The sequence below is a fragment of the Dendropsophus ebraccatus genome, chromosome 3 (genome assembly GCF_027789765.1).
Source record: "Dendropsophus ebraccatus isolate aDenEbr1 chromosome 3, aDenEbr1.pat, whole genome shotgun sequence".
Classification (NCBI taxonomy): domain Eukaryota; kingdom Metazoa; phylum Chordata; class Amphibia; order Anura; family Hylidae; genus Dendropsophus; species Dendropsophus ebraccatus.
In genome coordinates, this window is record NC_091456.1 from 128,198,730 (window position 1) to 128,218,911 (window position 20,182).

Sequence of the window (20,182 nt, forward strand, 5' to 3'; positions counted from 1 at the left end):
TCCTTTTTTTGTGGATCACAATGCAGACTCGTAATCTACTGATGGTGTGAATGGCTCTATAGAAACCAAAGGGTAGTAACTAGAGATGAGCGAAACTCAAGCATGCTCGAGTCGATCCGAACCCGAACTTTCAGCATTTGATTAGCGGTGGCTGCTGAACTTGCATAAAGCCCTAAGGCTATGTGGAAAACATGGATATAGTCATTGGCTGTATCCATGTTTTCCAGACAACCTTAGAGCTTTATCCAACTTCAGCAGCCCCAGCTAATCAAATACAGAACGTTCGGGTTCGGATCGACTCGAACCCGGTTCGCTCATCTCTAGTAGTAAGTAGAGATGAGCGAACAGAGTCCATCCAAACCCGAGCGTTCGGCATTTGATTAGCGGGGGCTGCTGAAGTTGGATAAAGCTCTAAGGTTGTCTGGAAAACATGGCTACAGCAAATGACTGTATCCATGTTTTCCAGACAACCTTAGGGCTTTATCCAACTTCAGCAGCCACCACTAATCAAATGCCGAACGCTTGGGTACGGATGGACTCCAGCATGTTCGAGGTTTGCTCATCACTAGTAGTAACTCAACTACATAATTGCAGATCCCCAATTAGGGAACGTGTGAATAAGGCCTGACAGAAAAAGACACTCCCCTCTTCTGTAAACTACCTTTCTTCCCGTATTTTATATACTCTTGGGAGGAGATTTATCAAACAGGGTGTAAAGTGAAACTGGCTTAGTTGCCCCTAGCAACCATTCACATTCCACTTTTCATTTTCCAAAGAGTCTGTGAGGAATTAAAGGTGGAATCTGATTGGTTGCTAGGGGCAACTGAGCCAGTTTCACTTTACACCATGTTTGATAAATCTCCCCCTTAATGTTACTTTTCCTCCATCTTAAGCCATCACGAAAGACCAATTCACTGCTTCTTACACTTTTATTAAACCATTGGATTGCTTTGGGAGGTATCCCCTATCCTCACTCAGAAGTTCTGAAGAACTGACTGGGAAGCAATCTGAGCCTCATACCTTTATACTAAAAAAAAACAAAACAAAAAAAAAAAAAACTCCACTCTAATGGTGCGTTTACACAGAGATTTATCTGACAGATTTTGGAAGCCAAAGCCAGGAATGGATTTGAAAAGATGAGAAATCTCTATTTCCTTTATGACCTGTTCCCTTTTCATAGTCTGTTCCTGGCTTTGGCTTCAAAAATCTGTCAGATAAATCTCTGTGTAAATGCACCATTACTCTGTGGACTTGTTACCATTCACTTTTACACTAGACAAGCTCCCATACTATATTACACAGTGTCTGTCTCTATATTTCTCCTGAGCACTGGGCTACCCCCAAGACTTATTAAGCAATCTAATCTCCAGATCCACATATTATGCGAACTCAGGTCCCTCAAACTCATACATACTGGCTTCATGTGGCCACTGAGACTTGTATATCATGAAAACACAATGCCACCATTAAAAGGTTGTCCAGCAAAAATCTTTTTCTTTCAAATCAACTGGTGTCAGAAAGTTATATAGATTTGTAATTTACTTCTATTAAAAAAATCTCAAGTTTTCTCACAACTACTTAGCCTGCAGGAAGTGTTGTTTTATTTTCATTCAGACACAGTGCTCTCTGCTGCCATCTCTGGCCGAGACAAGAACTCTGTCAGTTTTATATGAATCCCCATAGAAAACCTCTCCTGCTCTGGACAGTCCCTGTCTCGGCCAGAAATGTCAGCAGAGAGCACTGTCTGAATGAAAATAAAAAAAAAAAAACTCTTCCTGCAGGACATACAGCAGCTAAGTAGTATGGGATTTTTTAATAGAAGTAAATTACAAATCTATATAACTTTCTGATATCAGTTGATTTGAAAGAAAAAGATTTTCAGTGAATAACCCCTTTAATCCCTTCCACTCTTTCAACAGAGAGCTGGCCCTTATTTTAGTGCTATTATACTCAATCAGAAACTCTAATGATAATTGAGTGTTCAATGTCCCAGTGCCTCCCGATCAGTGCAACAGACCCCTGTCATTTTTCTCCTATTTCTTTCTTTTCCTCTTCTTTGCCTCTTTTACTTCACTACTTTTGGTGATATCCAGTTCCTGCGAAGAACTGATTGGGTCACTAAAAATAACAAAATTAACAAAGTTTGAAAAAGGAATGTTTTATTAAAGTGCTCAACCTCTGCCAGCAGTGCACAAGTATATTTACCACTTGTATCTCATACACATTTTCAATAATACTAAATACTTTACAAAAAGATTCAGGAGCTTTGGAACAACACCAGTAGCGCTCTAATCTTCCACTTGTGCACCCTTGGGTACCCTTTCAATAAAAAAACCCCTCCAAAATATCCCTTTTTAGTGGAAGATCTGGAAGTGTTTATATGCACACCGTGGTATTGGGAAAAGTAACATTTTATGGGATTGAAAACAGGTTTTGCACCTAGAAGGTGGAGAACAAATGTGTTTTTATGTATATCAAAAAATGGAACAATTTTGGAGCTGAACCACAGCATACATATATTGGTGAATAAAGGGCATCAATTCTGCAAATAGTGAAAAAAAAGGTGGAGAGCTGATTTTTTTTTTGCTTTCCGTTACTCTTGCTCTCTATCTCTCACTATTTCTGCATTCTTGAGATGAGCCCATCAATGTCTGATAGGTAGGTGTCCAACAACTGACACCCCTGCCAATCAAGAGGTCATGGTATTAAAACAGTTAATTGGCAGGAGTACCAGGAAAGAGGATAGGTCATCACTTGAAAAGGCATGGGAGGTTAAGGGAGAACAAATCTATATCTACCTCTCTTTCTATTTATCTCTAACCTTCATCTATTAATCTCTATCGACATATCCATCTCTGCTAGACCCACAGATAAATCTATATATTCAATTTCTACCTATAATTCTATTGTTCTAAAGAAACAATTGTGTCTTTGCATAATCAGTCACAATATCTAAATCCTGTTTTGAGTTAGTGTAGTTTTTTTTCCTGATGCCCAGAGCTTATGAGAAGGCTGGAATTCTAATAACCCATGTGGACTCTATTTTAACATCTGCACCTGTGATTTCATCCTCCTTTTCCAAGCCCTGTGTACTGGGGGGAGGATTTAATGCATTTCTGTAACCTTGGATGACATGTGAAATCCCAGTACATTATCCCAAATCCATATTAAATATGGCAAGTAAAATGATTTAAGGACAATTAAATATCTGTTATGGCTTTATGTAAGACAGAGAGCAAAGTAATAAATGAAACATTACAACACTCCTTTGAGTGAACAGCTTGCACAGCGCAGTGGAACATATTTGTGATGCGGTTTGCATGGCAAAAGGAGAATAAAAAACAAAACAATGACATTATCTAATAAAGCGATTCACTGGAGCTTGAAAACAGACTTATTCCTCCCAGTGCAAGCAATCTGACCATTAAGTGCACACTTCAAGCACCGCTTTAAATCAATCACTGCTTTTTATTAAAACAGATATTTACATACACATTAGGTACTGTATAGTTCAGTGTATTGTGACAGCGGACCACAGAGCTATCATTAAGGTAATGAGCCATTGCTTGAGAGGAAACGTTAAAAGGTTTTCTTCTTCTCTTGGAAATAAAAAATATATATCCAGCGCTCACACAATAGCAGATTTATAAATCAATACACAGAATTCTTTAGATCTGGTACCAACAGAAACATTTTATTCAGCATTTTCTTAGTAATTTTTTTTTCTTGGAAAGTTGTGCGACAGCCTACACTTGGCAATGGCTAAAACATAAGTCCTCTATCCTTGCAAACAGCAACCTGTACATGGCCTGACACTGGAGTGGGGGTGTAAGTGAGTGGTGTGGGTCACATAACACAACTCATTGTAGCACAGTATTTTAAGTTGTGTTTACAGAACCATAGGCTTGTAAGATCAGCACTGCTACAACTGTATCATTGTCTGAGAACATTTGCTGGTTGCCATCCCTTGTGGAGGCTGTGATGGTGGCCACACTGATTCCCCAAAATGGGTCTAAGTATATTTGACTGTCTGCAATATGATCATGATGTTTTTATCATTATTGGGAAATGTTTTACACCTTTGCTCACTTTGTATTAGGAGGTAATAACTTTCTTTCCTAGTCTAATAATTTCACTATAATTACTTGTTCAGTTACAGAAGAAATAATCAACTGTATTTTGTGTCCTGAGTAATAAAGGTGAGGTCCAATAGCCAACTAGTTAAGAATTATGACAATTGCTAGTTTTGTTACATTTCTGATTACAGCGTTAAGGTTAGTGCTCGATTATAGCACATGCTGTGCGGGGCTGAGGACGGCATCTGTAGCATTTCCGGAAGCTTGCTCACAGCTTAGCGTAGTCTTTCAGGATGACTTCCAGTTTCTGGCTCAGCATGATATTACCTTTCACTTTCAGCTTACCAGCAAAGAATGCCTACGTACAAAACAAAGAAGAAGCATCAGACACACATCTCGTTTCATTCTCTCTTATTCTGCAAGAACTGCACCTCGGAAAGCACAGCTTTTCCCAACAGTGTTGAGATTAGTTATTCTAAAAAGAAAACACACATGCACAGCATCAAAATGAACAACCTCCAATGTAATATAATCAGCAACACATTGAAATCTCCATCTTTTCTTCCCAGAAGATGTAAATGCGCACTTAATTTTGCAGTCACATTCTGGAAAAAGCAACGGAAGAAAGCGCTAAATTAAATGCCTGGCAAAAAAAAAAAAAAAATGCTACAGTTGACGAAGCACATCACACATTGCAAGTGATAGGATGGCAATTTTCCTATATAGAGAAAGGTTTTAAATATGTAGCTTTAAGATTTTTTTTTTTGTCTTGATGCTTTTGAGAACAGTGAGAATTCCAATCTATTACAATACTTATGCCTTAAAGGCAAAGTTAAGTTTCAGTGCTGAGTCAGTGGTATGAGGATAATGCCATTGCATTTTATATCTTTATGCCCTGGCTCTCTTGTACTTTTATTTTATGTCTTGTACATTTAATTGGTATGGACCTGTGAACAGATTGCAAAGTCATGCAGCTGTGAATACCCTACTTGACGGAGTACTTTCTAGAATTATCCATAAGCTTACATATGAATTGTGACTGAAATGGGAAAGCAACAAGAATTACAGGCCCAAAATATGATAGAACAAAAAGTGGTAAAGTAACTAGGAACAAAGGACCTCTTATATGGGGGGATCCATTCTCCAGACAGAGGATACTATAGGAAACATTTTGGAATTATCATCCAATAAAATGGAAACAGAAATGCTTAATAAGCAGGATTTGATTATTTGGCATACTGTCTGGGTTTTCTGAAATCTTTACACATGAGGCTACAATGACTAGATTAGCCATCAAATTGGCAAAATTACAACTACAAACATTTTTGTTCAGTGAACTTCTGTGATATTTCAGATAAAGCTACTTATGGACAATGGTTGTGCTAGTACTCTTTCCTACCACATCTTTGTTGGCTGCTTTGATAACATTAGGTGCAGGAAATCAGACTTTTATTCCAGCATGCAGGGTAAACTAACTAGGCTTTGGGGCAGAGATCGAGCTGTGCCTAGTTATGGCTCTCTCTGCCTGTCAGTAACCTCTGTGGGGATAATTGACAAGAAGAGAGGCTTTTATGTCCTGGTGGTGTAGAAGCCTCTTAAAAGAAAAAAAATAAAAGTTAAAGGAGAAGTTTGTAAACTCTCTCTTATGGACACATATCCACACCCTAAGGCAATAGAACATTTTTGTTTACAAATATTTAAAATTTTAAAACACCAAAGAAATGAAAAAACGTGCTACTGACAACTGCACCGTGAATCTGTTTAGATATGGAAGGGCTCGGGATATAAGGCTCTGGGGAGGGATGTGCTCTCATGGCTAGATAGAATATAACAATTCACCCTGCTTTTTGGGGTGCCCACCTCCTTAATAGGGTGGCTTCAACCTTGGTGCTGGTCGCTCCCTAACCACTAAGTGCAGGGAAAAAAATAACAGAGAAAGTGACCACAAAAGTGTATGTGTAAAAACAACACAAGCCCTAAAACACCCTATAAACAACAATCTATATACAGTCCCAACACGTTTTTCCTGTCTAATTTTTCAGGTTCATCAGGGAAACAAGTGTACTGATAAATAGCACTTCTGTTCAGATAATCAAAATAGATTGCTGATAGGGTAATGAACAAACTACACAGGGCATCGCATCCATCCGCCTAGATAACTAGAAGGAAGTACCATAGAGCCTGGGTAATAGAATTCATTCGTATCTTAAAAGCTTATAAATAGAAAAATGATAATACCACTAAACCAGCACACATGTAAAAATAATTTCCTATAAATATATTTACCACAGGACCACATCTATCTTCATACTAACTAACCAATGGGTTTCTAAAGCTAGTTAGACATAGGCTCACACCATTGCATCCCGATAAATCACAACAGCTGTGGATATAACATACAAGTTTTCTAGATCAAACAATGGTCGTAATAGTGAATACATAGATCTAAGGTCCCAGCTTCCACCAATGAATGCCGATTAACAGAAAAGCTGTATATTAGATAAATGTATACTTAGCTCTGTCCTCAGTAGTGGGTGCAATTCTCAGCCAAGCTGCTACACAAGAGTAGTTTGGCAATTTTTAAAATTTGTCAGCCAGCAGGGATGGTAACATCATAAACAATCACAGCTTACCTTTTCCAGTGCCTCCAAAGTGCTGCATCATAGCCCCATCATAGTCAGTGACTGCAGTAGTGTCCTGCTCCAGTCCCTTACTGGCTGAGCGGGCAGTCCATCAACCGGTTGTGATGTTCCAGCCAAAGAAGATATTAGTGCCCGACGGGGGGTCCCGGAACGGCAAGCCAACAATGTAAAGGCACAGGGGGAGGTAAGTAGTGATTGTTTATTATGTGGCTAAAGTTTTATAAATCAGCAGCCTTCTCCTTTAAGGTGAGTGTCTCCTAGATTGGATCAACTGCATTTTAAAAATGTTATTTTGGACCAACAGAAAGATTTGATTTAATCCATTTACTTGCTGGACTGTCTGGATTGCCTTGTGTTTCTGTGTCTCTCATTTTTATATCTTGTATCAATAAAGATTTCCACTAGGATTATATTCTTTTGATCATGGCCCCTCATTTAGCTTGTTTGAATTCTTTGATTCTGCTTATTTATGTATCCACTAAATAAAGACAAAGAATATGTTGGCACTAAACGATCAAGTGCTCTTTTTTTTATTGAAACCACCATTAAAAATTGCATCAAGGCTACAAAACAAAGTATGTTAGAGGAAAAATTACCTTTTGTGGATTGAGTTTTCCCAAAACAAGATCCATAAAGTCTTCATCTGACAGAGTAAATGAGGTATCAGCACGGCCACGAACATTCCCACGGTAAACTTCTCCAGATCCATTCTTTAAGTCAATAGCTTTAGAGAAAAGAAAATGGTAATTTAGTAACTACTAGTACTACACAACAAAATTGTATAGCAATAGCATAACAGTGCAGGAAACAAGCAGCAACATTTCTGTTTGCACAATGCAAACCATTACCAAGCCACATCATAACTGTTTGCATTGTGCAATATTGCATATTGTGCACTTGTTGCCTGCATATGGGATAATAAATCACAGCACTAAAGTTTACATTCTGCGAGTGCTGCAGAAATTTTGAACAATATATTCAGAACACACTTTGGCTCCCAGTGTGACCGCTAGCACCCACCTTCTTACTGAGTACTGCGGACCTTTTTGTACTGTGTCATAACAGTGGATATAACAACTGTTACATACCATATGTTCCATTCATAGTTAACTAAGCATTTTCATTACATCTACAAAATGAAAAATATGTAGAACACCACACAAATCATTTGTTTTCTATTGTATACCCTGCAAATTCTGTATCAATTTTAAAAGTAAAAAAAACAACTATTCTTAATTTTTAACAAACTACAAAACAATATGTTAAAGAAGTAATAAAGAAATAAGGTGTATGCATCAGTTTATATGCATCAAGAATGATTGTGAAAATACAAGGACAACATACTGATAACTTATATTTTCTGCCTACCTGTAGAACACAAGCCATTGGTCAGTAGTAGGGATGGTCCGAACCTGCCGAGGTTCGGGTTCGTACGAACCTGAACTCTCAGCAATGATTCCTGCTGTCTGCCCGCTCCGTGCAGCAGGTGGATACAGCCGGAGGACCGCTTGGAAAACTGGGATACAGCCATATCCATAGGCTGTATCCCAGTTTTCTAGGCGGTCCTCCGGCCGTATCTACCCTCTCCACGGAGCGGGAATCATTGCCGAGAGTTCAGGTTCATACGAACCCGAACCTCGGCAGGTTCAGACCATCCCTAGTCAGTAGATCCATTATTTTAATGAGATTTGTTGACAGTCTGCATTCATCTCTCAAGGAGCCTACATATTAGACTATGGATTTTTTTTTTTTTTTTTTGCCAATCCCCTTTCTCTGTGTATGTAACACTACTTACCTTTCTACCAACATAGGGATAATATGCAGGTAAAAGTTGAACATACAGTATATGGCTGCCTTTACAATATAGCTAATCCTGCATTATACTTTCTTTACACATATCCTTTGTCTAGAGTTTTGTCACCAGGTACATCACTTTGGGTATTTTACATTAACAGACTGCTGTCGGCGTGGGGATGCTGGTGGCATGGTCTTTTTCTTGAACCACTGCCCGGCTCCCATGTCAGTCTATTGCCGAGCACTGGCCCGATGGCCTCCAGTGTGACAATCTCCCCTCTGTGACGTGGCCCCATTGTTTAAGGGAGAGTGTCACAGAGGGGAGGGGGTTTGGGGATGGGCTGGTGCTCCGAGATCGGCACCTAGATCGGCACCTTGCAGTTCATATAAACACTGTATACACTCTGTGTGTTCGTGTCAGCACAGGGATCACTGGGTCCCAGTCAATTCAATAGTACACGTACAATGAACGACATGACAAATAACTGCAGTCAAACAATCTCTTGTGCTTTCTCATGACACCCACAAGTGAAGATACAATAACATGGCTCCATTTTCACGTCCTGCTCTAAAGTCCATGCATGCATCAAGGCAGAGACCTCTGTTCCGGCCAGGAGCCAAAATAATGGCTGTGGAAAAAACGGTTGTAAAAGAGCCAAAAAAAACGTGTAAACACTACCTAATTACTGAAGATGGAAACATGACTAATTAAAGTACCAATCCACCCACCATTAGCACACATTGCGAGGACCAAACTAATGACTGATTTTTATGAATGAAAGCAGAACTCAACCAACCTACTCTGTTGTGGAAAACACGTCAGTTCAATTCACTTTTCTCTAACACACATCACTAAACCAGATTTACTGGTAATTTTTTTTTAGGAAAATTGAGTAGATAACAATAAGTTCATGGCTTCTATGCCACCCATTTAATGTAATGTGTAAAATGTTTGCAACTTTTTGAAACATTAAGCCATTCCCCTAGCGGATAGTAGCTCAAACTGGCGAGCAGCAAACCAAAAAGTGCACCCAAAAAACGGCCCAAAAGCACAATAAAGATGCAGAAGTGATGGTCATGAAAAACAATGCAAAGTAGTCCAAAATATACATGCAAAAGTAATGATAAATTCTCCCAAATGACTTTAATGCATGCAGCTTGCACAAAGACTTAACAGGTATACTCTGGAGGTGTCCAAATTACAAAGCACACTCATATCAGTATTATAAATAGCCTATTGTAGGCTAGAATCCTGCGTGCTGATTTTTGTATTGGGGTCCAGGATAAAGCCTCACAGCACAGCAAGTTTTCTTAAACGTTATGGTCAATAAGTATAGTGAATACATCATGCAAGAACAACTCCAGAGGTAAAAATATTATTATAGTAATTATATATATATATATATATATATATATATATATATATATATATATATATATATATATATATATATGGCCCCCTACTGAGAAATCGAAGTGACCACACAAGGCACAGGGCAAAATCAAAGCTCTAGGGAGGGAAATTATTAAAGGAAATGTGTCATCAGAATATGACCCATTGTCTAAGTCAACTTTTTAAATAAATTTTGTGTTTTTTTTCCTCCTAATTATCCATCTTACTCAGGGCCGCTTTAACCAGAGGGCACATGGTGCACGTGCACCGGGCCCACTGGTTAAAGGGCCCCCCCCCCCGAGCAGGCCGACCGTTGCTATGTGCGACCAGTGCGGTCGCACAGGGCTCCGGCCACCAGCCTGTCAGAGGGGAGCGCCATGGATGGGTAATCTACTTACCCCTCCATGGCGCCCCATGCAGGGCCCCCCCGTCCGCCGCTGCCCCCGCCTGCTGCGGCGATTCAGCAGCAGCGATACTGACACAGAGAGCCATTGGCTCCCTCCCTGTCAGTCACTCTTATGGGCGCACTTCCTGCGGTCACAAGAGGCCGCACTCTCCCTCTAGCGCCAGACGTCACCGGAGCGTCGGCGCGAGGGTAAGGGGAGTGCAGCCTCTTGTGACCGCAGGAAGTGCGGCCACAAGAGGGAAGAGAAGAGGAACGCGTGGACCTAGGTGAGTAAAAGTGTTTGGTTTTTTCAATGTTATATGGGAGGGGGAGCGCATATACTATAGGGGAGCACAGGGGAGCTATATACTATAGGGGAGCACAGGGGAGCTATATACTATGGGGGAGCACAGGGGAGCTATATACTATGGGGGAGCACAGGGGAGCTATATACTATGGGGGAGCACAGGGGGCTATATACTATGGGGGAGCATAGGAGGCTATATACTATGGGGGGAGCACAGGGGAGCTAAATACTATGGGGGAGCACAGGGGAGCTATATACTATGGGGGAGCACAGGGGAGCTATATACTATGGGGGAGCAAAGGGGGCTACATACTATGGGGGAGCACAGGGGGCTATATACTATGGGGGAGCACAGGGGGGCTATATACTATTGAGGAGCACAGGGGGCTATATACTATTGGGGAGCACAGGGGGGTTATATACTATTGGGGAGCTATATACTATGGCGGAACACAGGGGAGCTATATATTATGGTGGAGCACAGGGGGGCTATATACTATTGGGGAGCACAGGGGGGGCTATATACTATGGGGGAGCACAGGGGAGCTATATACTATGGGGGAGCACAGGGGAGCTATATACTATTGGGGAGCACAGGGGAGCTATATACTATGGGGGAGCACAGGGGGGCTATATACTTTTGGGGAGCACAGGGGGCTATATACTATGGAGGAGAGCACAGGGGAGCTATATACTATGGGGGAGCACAGGGGAGCTATATACTATGGGGGAGCACAGGGGGGCTATATACTATTGGGGAGCACAGGGGGCTATATACTATTGGGGAGCACAGGGGGGCTATATACTATTGGGGAGCTATATACTATGGCGGAACACAGGGGAGCTATATATTATGGTGGAGCACAGGGGGGCTATATACTATTGGGGAGCACAGGGGGGGCTATATACTATGGGGGAGCACAGGGGAGCTATATACTATTGGGGAGCACAGGGGGCTATATACTATTGGGGAGCACAGGGGGCTATATACTATTGGGGAGCACAGGGGGCTATATACTATTGGGGAGCACAGGGGTCTATATACTATGGAGGAGAGCACAGGGGGGCTATATACTATTGGGGAGAGCACAGGCGGGCTATATACTATTGGGGAAGAGCACAGGGGGCTATACACTATTGTGGGAGAGCACACGGGGGCTATATACTATTGTGGGAGAGCACAGGGGGGCTATATACTACTAGGGAGAGTGCACAGGGGGGCTATATACTAATGGGGGAGCGCACAGGAGGGCTGTATATAACTGGAGGAGCACATGAGGGTCTATATACTACAGGGACACCTTAAAACTATGGAGGCACAGAGGGGTGTAACTATGTAGGGGTACAGAGGGGTGTAACTACTGTATAGGGGTACAAGGGACCTAACTACTGTATGTGTTGGAGCCTAAAATATTTGTCTGGCAGATTCTGGAGAGAAGATTCACAGCCAGGAGAAGACTTCAAGGTGGTCCAGGCTGATGGAGAGAAAAAGAAAAGGTGACAGACTCTGATCGGAGAAGACGCCCCCGGTGAGTCACTGGATGTAACTGCACTCTGTTATAGGGTTGTAGTGTTAGGGGTCATGATGTGACGGTATTATGTAATGGTATCATTGGTGATATCTTTCTGTTTTGTTTAGTGCAGTTTTTATGTAATATGTAATCACTGTATGGTGGAAATAGTGTTATAAGGTAACTACTGTATGTATTGGGGCTCTTGATACAGTGTGGGGGCAAATTCAGTACATTATACAATGTGCCGAAAGGGAAGGGGGGGGCACTCTTGAGGGCTGTGCACTGGGCCCACCAATGTATTAAAACGGCCCTGATCTTACTGTCTATATAATAAAACAGTCCTGAAATCTTGAAGTTTCTATTTTATACAACTAAAACTAAGTTCCTATTTTGTCATGTTTCAGCCTGGCTCTAATCAGTAAAAGAGAACCTATGTCCCCCTTGTCTAGCCAGTCTTCTTCCCTCTTCCCCTGCGCCAGGAGTACATGCCCTGTGTGCTCACTACTACCTATTCCCCTGTTAAAATAAAATAAAATAAGTTTTATATAATTTTTTTACCTTGTCAGTTTTGTTTTTTCTTCCCCTAGGTCAGCACAGTCGACCATCTAATTATCATATCCAGCACTATGGCAAATTGATTTAAAATGCTTTTAACTTCAATAATGGGCCAACTATTAAAACCATTTTCTCCTCTAAACCTTTTAGGTACCAAGACGTTTTTCTTGCACCTTCCAATTCCCCTGCATTATTATTTAATTTACATCCAGTACTGCAATATAGACAAATAAACTGCTCAAATGTAAACCTTGCCCGCAATCAAGTGTTTGGAACCAGAAAGCAGTGATTTCAGAGGGCACAGGAAATGTGTTATGCCAAGCGGTTTATGGCAAGCAAATGCCGCTCCATCTGAAATTTATGGCCCCGGAATAATAACAGACATTATATGTGTACTGTATATAAAACAGACTTCTACCCTCATTTCCAAACCTGTCAAGAGTGGTGTTGTTCCCGCTATGACAATGAAGCGTGATAAGAGGATTCTTATGAGCAATTCTCACGGTGTGCTGGAAAAAAATATACACTTCTCTGAAAATCCCTAGAAATGGAGTTATAGACGGACTCAGCTTTGCACTATCCAAATTTGACCTTATTGATTTATATAGAAAAACTAATTAAATCTATAGATGTAATACACAATCACTACATAAAAAAGACACAAAGTGGGAAAAACACGTTGGACATAAAGATAAAATATAAATGTGACTGTGAAAATGAGCTTTTTACATCCCAGTTGTCCAAATTTCTTAAATGGAGACAGATGGAAACTGAGAAACACAATTTATATAAAAAGCTGCAGTATATAGGATTCTAGATTATTGATTTTTTTTTATAATAACCAAAACAAGGATGCATAAGAAACAAAACATCAACCACTTCAGAAGAATGAAGATTACAGAGAAATTACCAGTGTTCAGAAGAGAACGTTACATATACAGTCATTCAGGGCCGGACTGGGACTTAAAATCAGCCCTGGCACTTAAACCCCAGCAGCCCACATACTATATTTTCCCAGATATATTACGGACAGCATTGCCATGCAGCCAGGGCCGTCTTAACCATTGGGCATGGTAGGCGGCTGCCCGGGGGCCCATGCGTCCTAGGGGGCCCCTGCCCTGTGTCATATTCCCTGGCCCTTTAACTGGGAGTGCTCCTGATCAGCGCTGGTAGATAGGGGCTGTGCACAGCTCGCTCTTGTGGCCGGAAGCTGCATTCTGCTTCCGGTCACTAGAGGTCTCTCTCACCCCCTGCATTCCCGTGCGGAGCAGGAGAGTGACGTCACCAGCAGAGCCCTGAGAGGAAGGAGAAGCTGGAGGCCTGAAGCACAAAGCCTGAGTGAGTATGTGCTGATACCAGAGGGGGGAGGCTAGCTGGCAGGGAAGGTGTTAATCATGGGAGTGCTCTCTGCAGGGATGCAGACAGGGCCGTGGGTGAACTGGTAAACAGGGAGAGGGAGGGATCAGGGGTGTAACTCCTCTGAGTGTATATATATCTCCATTCAGTGTATACAGCAGTGTATTATATACTTATCCTCCTCCTGAGTGTGTATATATATCTCCATTCAGTGTATACAGCAGTGTATTATATACGTATCCTTCACCTATCACTCCATTGTTGTCTCCCTGTATGTATACTGTATAATACAATATACAGGGAAACAACATGGTTCATATATAGAGAAGGGCAAAACAACATGGTTCATATATAATAGTCATGTTGTTGCCCCTCTGTATATATGAGACATGTTGTTTTGCCCTTCTCTATATATGAACCATGTTGTTTCCCTGTATATTGTATTATACAGTATACATACAGGGAAACAACATGGTTCTCATATATAATAGTCATGTTGTTGCCCCTCTGTATATATAAGACATGTTGTTTTGCCCTTCTCTATATATAAGACGTGTTGTTTCCATGTATACTGTATAATACAGTATACACAGACTCCCTGTATTATACAGTATACAGGGAGACAACATGGCGTATATGCAGAGGGACAGCAACATGTCTCATATATAGAGAGGGGCACCAATATATATTAATTAGGCTTTTACCCACCACCTGTATACCCCACATATACCTGTACCCCCCATATATATATTTGTACACATATATCACTATTATAGGCTATATAACCACCTACCGCTCCACCCTTATACCTGTATCTATATGGTAGATAAATAGGTGGTAAGGTATATTGCCTGTAATAGTGATATACTGTATGTGTGCAACATATATGACAATCACTATTATAGGCAATATACAGTGGTGCCTTGGATTACGAGCATAATTCGTTCCAGGACCGTGCTTGTAATCCAAATCACTCTTAAACCAAAGCAAATTTTCCCATAAGAAATTATAGAAATGCAGACAATTGGTTCCACACCCAAAAAATAATGATTTATTATTCTGAATAACATGTAAAACAGATGAAACAAACATATTGTGATATTATAAGTTACTGTACAGTAATGGAGCGGATGGGAAACACAAGGGCTGATAGAGACTGCAGGGAGCATGAAGGAATGAGCAGGACAGATGGGGGCACATACATGCAGCACTCTCTGTCCGGGGAGAGAGGGGTTACAGCTATGGAGAGATTACCCCCACAGTCCTGTCCCCTGATGTAGGCCCCAGCCTGAAGTGGATCTGCTATGATTTGGCAGGTGAGGGAGACTTCCTGGGTCAGAGTACAGAGCTGTAGACCCCGCTATTCAGACCATGTCCCTCCTCCACCCGCCCTCCCACCCAATACAGGGAGCTCTTAAACCAAAACAATGCTCTTAAACCAAGTCACAGTTTTGAAAAACTGAGCTCTTAAACCAAGTTACTCTTAAACCAAGGTACCACTGTACCTTACCAGATAAGAGGGGCGGCGGCCGCTAGGGGGGTTAATTCGCACCTCTGCCCAGGGGCCCATAATGCTGTTAAGACGGCCCTGCATGCAGCAGTGAATTCGGCTTCACTACTCCCTTAAATATGTGGGAGTAAGATATAACAAAACCTGCTGTGGATTTAATGTTATGTACCGATTAAAATCGTATCAAATCCGCAATGCAGTGGTGTAACTGGTATGTACCTCACAGATTCCCTTTAAAGGGGAAATATATAGCCACTTAATGCCAGAAATAGTGCCACTATCCTCTTCAGTTTGTGTGCTGTATTGCAGCTCATTTCCGTTGAATTAAATAGAGACAAGTAGTAATACCACACACAGCCAAAAATAGCCTCATATAGGGCAGGTATGGAGCTATTTTTGGAAGAAAGTAACAATATATTTTTTAATCCTCTTTATTTTATCTCTGCCTACATATAATGGCAGCATAGATAATAAGCTTTTAATCATTAAAGGTGACACCTGATTGTGTCGTCATGTAAGGATCTTACATGTATGTGCAATCCAAGATACATTATGAGCTGGTTGATATCATATGAGCTGGTCTACCATCTATCTATCTATCTATCTATCTATCTCCTATCTATCTCCTATCTATCTATCTCCTGCTCAGTTGCCCCCGGCAACCAATCAGATTCCACCTTCAAAGAGTCTGTGAGGAATGGAAGGTGGAATCAGATTGGTTGCTAGGAGCGACTGAGCCAGTTTCACTTTACACCATGTTTGATAAATCTCCCCAATTGCCTCTATGGAAGTGAGGCAGCAAACTGGATGCTATATAGGGAGATGCATTTTTTTATTTTTTGTCCGTAGTTACTAGTAGACTACAGAATGCTCGGACTATTAAAGTTTTTGGCAGTGCCACAGAATACAGAGCAATACCTTAGTGAGCAATCCTGATGTAGAGCAGCAACTAAGCCTGAGAACAACTCTGTAAGCAAAGCATAAGATGGTGCAAGAAAAAAACAGAATATATGACAGGAGACACCACACAGCATGGGCAGGTAACATAATAGCCCAGCAGCACTGGTGGGTTAAGAGGGAAGGGGCTTTACATACTCGCAGTGGAATGAAAAATCTGCAAGTGTGTACAGCCATAGAAAATGACAGGACACAGGATTGCAGTGGATTTAGCCGCGGAACTCACAGCATTAAATCCGCTGCGGATTCCTGGTACTGTCAATTTGAATGGATTTACATACTTGCAGCAGAATTTTTATTTTACTGCGAGTATGTACACTCCGTCCCCCTTAACCCACAGCTGACAGGAGAATACTTTACCCATCCACTGATTGGACATCAGGGAGCGGGAGAAGCAAGCAGGAGTGCGGACAGGTAATGTATAAGCCCGGCGGCTCTGTGTTAAGTGGGACTGGGCTTTACAAACTCGCAGTGGAATGTAAAATCTGTGGAATGAAAAATTGTGGGTATATAAAGCCAAAGAAAATGATAGTACCCAGTATCACAGCGGATTTCGCTGCAGAACTCTGTTGAGATACTTTATGTGTGAAGCTGGCCTAAAGGGGCTGTCTGGGCAGGATAATTATATATCAGAGAATTGAGGGGAGAAGAAAGGGGGCAAAAGGTCTGCAAAGCCACAGACAGGCCTGTGATGTCACATCCCCAAACGTGGAACTGGCCCAAAGCAGCATAATACATAGTACAATACAGTCTCCTTCAGGAAACTGATCACTGATTATACACTTGTATATTCACACACAGAGAAATGCACATTATATAAATATGCAGACACATACACACTGCAAATGAGTGCACATTGAATGTGTACCTGTATATTACACAAATATGCACAATACATTGATATACAAAGATATAAACGCACACACACATATACAGTGCACACAAATGGACAATACACAGAGCACATACGCACACAGTACATAGTACCCACACACATGGACCATACATATATACATACAGTACACACATGGACCATACATATCTACATACAGTACACACATGGACCGTACATATCTACATACAGTACACACATGGACCGTACATATCTACATACAGTACACACATGGACCGTACATATATACATACAGTACACACATGGACCGTACATATATACATACAGTACACACATGGACAGTACATATATACATACAGTACACACATGGACAGTACATATATACATACAGTACACACATGGACAGTACATATATACATACAGTACACACATGGACAGTACATATATACATACAGTACACACATGGACAGTACATATATACATACAGTACACACATGGACAGTACATATATACATACAGTACACACATGGACAGTACATATATACATGCAGTACACACATGGACAGTACATATATACATGCAGTACACACATGGACAGTGCATATCTACATACAGTACACACATGGACAGTACATATATACAGTACACACATGGACAGTGCATATATACATACAGTACACACATGGACCGTACATATATACATACAGTACACACATGGACAGTACATACATACATACAGTACACACATGGACAGTACATATATACATACATACTTTTGTACACACATATAGACTTACCCTTTCTGCAGAGAGGGCCCACATAATGAAACATCTTCAGCTCCAGGCCCTGCTGACATCTGCTGACAGTCTCTCCTCCTCCTGTGTCCCGACACAGGGAAGAAGCATACAGTGCAGGGGGCTGTGTGTGAGGACGCTCAGGGGTGGGGGAGGGGCGCTGCTTCTCTCCACAGTACAGTCTCTTGTCTGCCTGTCACGTGTACCAGGATCAGGGACCATAACTCCACATCAACATCCCCCCCAAGGTGCCCAGCCCTGCTCCTTCCTTGCCACCTGTAACACCAGCCCTGACTCATGAAGAATAAGCACAGTAGAGAGGTGTTTGCAGGGAGGCTGGCACCCTCCACTAGCCTGGCGCCCCCTGCTTTTCCCTCCCTCACTACGCCCTGTATGCCCCACACCATCTCCGGTACTTACACTCTCTGCCCCAGTGCACAGCAGCTATTCCCTGCTGGAGCTGTCGGCACTAGGGATGTCACGATACCAAAATTTTGAGTTCGATACCGATACCAGCTTTCGGATTTCGATACTCAATACCAATTCGATACTAAATAAAAAGTTTGAGAAAAAAAACACGTAAAAGTACAAATATAATTTCCCTTTTCCCTGACTATAGATATGTTCCCCCCATGCACAACATTTTTATTTATGCGACTTCTTGATCACTTTGTTACATTTTATAGTTCAGACAATTCACATGTAATGGATACATGTATTTTATTTTTTTTTACTTTTTTTATAAAAAAAGGGAAAAGGGGATTATTAGAACCTTTATTTTTTGTTTTGTTTTATTTTAAAACACTTTTTTTACATTTTTTATTCCCCTCTAACCTCAAGCATACCTCCCTGTGCACAACAACTCCCAGAATACCTTCTTGTGGGGAGTTGAAGTGCACAGGGAGGTATGCTAGGAGTTGTAGTGCATAAGAAGGTATGCTGGGATGTTTTGAAAGGCTGCTGCCGCGCAACTGCAACTCCCAGCATACCTCCTTGTGCACTACACCTCCCAGCATACCTCCTGGTGCACTACAACTCCCAGCATACCTCCTGGTGAACAACAACTTCCAGCATAATTCCTTGTGCTTTGCAACTCCCCACAAGAAGGTATGCTGGGAGTTGTAGTGCACAAGGAGGTATGCTGGGAATTGCAGTTGTGCAGCTCCTGACACAACAACTCTGTGCAGCATACATTCTTGTGCACTACAACTCCCAGCATGCCTCCTCGTGCACAAAGAGGTATGCTGGGGGATGTAGTGCACAAGGAGGTATGCTGCTGGGAGTTGTAATGCATTAGCAGCCTCCTGGCACAACAACTCCCAGCATGCCTCCTTGTGAACAACTACCCACAAGAAGGTATTCTGGGAGTTGTTGTGCCACTGTATCGGTGGGCCCCGCGGGAAGGGGGGGGGGGCGACAGGATTGTGGACCCGGAGGTTGGGGAACTGGCTGGTGTAAGGGACCGCTGCCGCAGCACCGGCGGGTCCCGTATTTGGAATGGTTGAATGACTGCCGCCCGCGGGATTGCGGGCCGCAGTCATTAGCAGTGAGGGGCCGACCCATATGCAGCAGACTCGTGCTGCATATGGAGCGGCTCTGCAGGGGTTAAATGCCGCTGTCGGTTATGACAGCGGCATCTACCCTTTAAAATAGCCGGCACTAGCGATCGCTATGTGCCGGCTATTTAAATTTGGCGCCGCCGGGAGCGGAGAGTGCGGGCGGAGGAGAGGACACCAGGGGGCAGGGGGCGGCACACAGAGAACACGGCCGGCGCTCAGGTAGCTGCTGGCCGTGTTCTCTGCACCATACTTCATGTTAATCTGCACTATTATGCAGATTAACATGAAGTATCGATACCAGGAAATCCTGGAATCGAACCGTTTTTCTGACCGAAATATCGATAGTATCGATATTTCGGTGCATCGTGCATCACTAATCGGCACCCCCTCCTTTGATCTCCAGGCTCCTCTGCGGCGCGGACGGAAGATGACGTCAGCCGTCGGGTAGGGTACAGCAGACGTGCCTGCGCGTTGCACGTCTGCTGTA

The 20,182-nt window shown here is 42.2% G+C and overlaps 1 protein-coding gene across 1 annotated transcript in view; it reads right to left on the reverse strand.

Moving 5' to 3' along the window:
• Positions 1-3,448: 3,448 nt before the first annotated feature.
• Positions 3,449-20,182, reverse strand: part of HSD17B4 (hydroxysteroid 17-beta dehydrogenase 4) — a 250,503-nt gene continuing 233,769 nt past the window's right edge. The window contains exons 23-24 of the mRNA XM_069962669.1: positions 7,315-7,442; positions 3,449-4,434 (exon numbers count right to left, since the gene is read on the reverse strand). Of these exons, the coding sequence (XP_069818770.1) occupies positions 4,345-4,434; positions 7,315-7,442 (218 nt within the window). The 3' untranslated portion in view covers positions 3,449-4,344. The remainder of the gene's footprint in view (positions 4,435-7,314; positions 7,443-20,182) is intronic.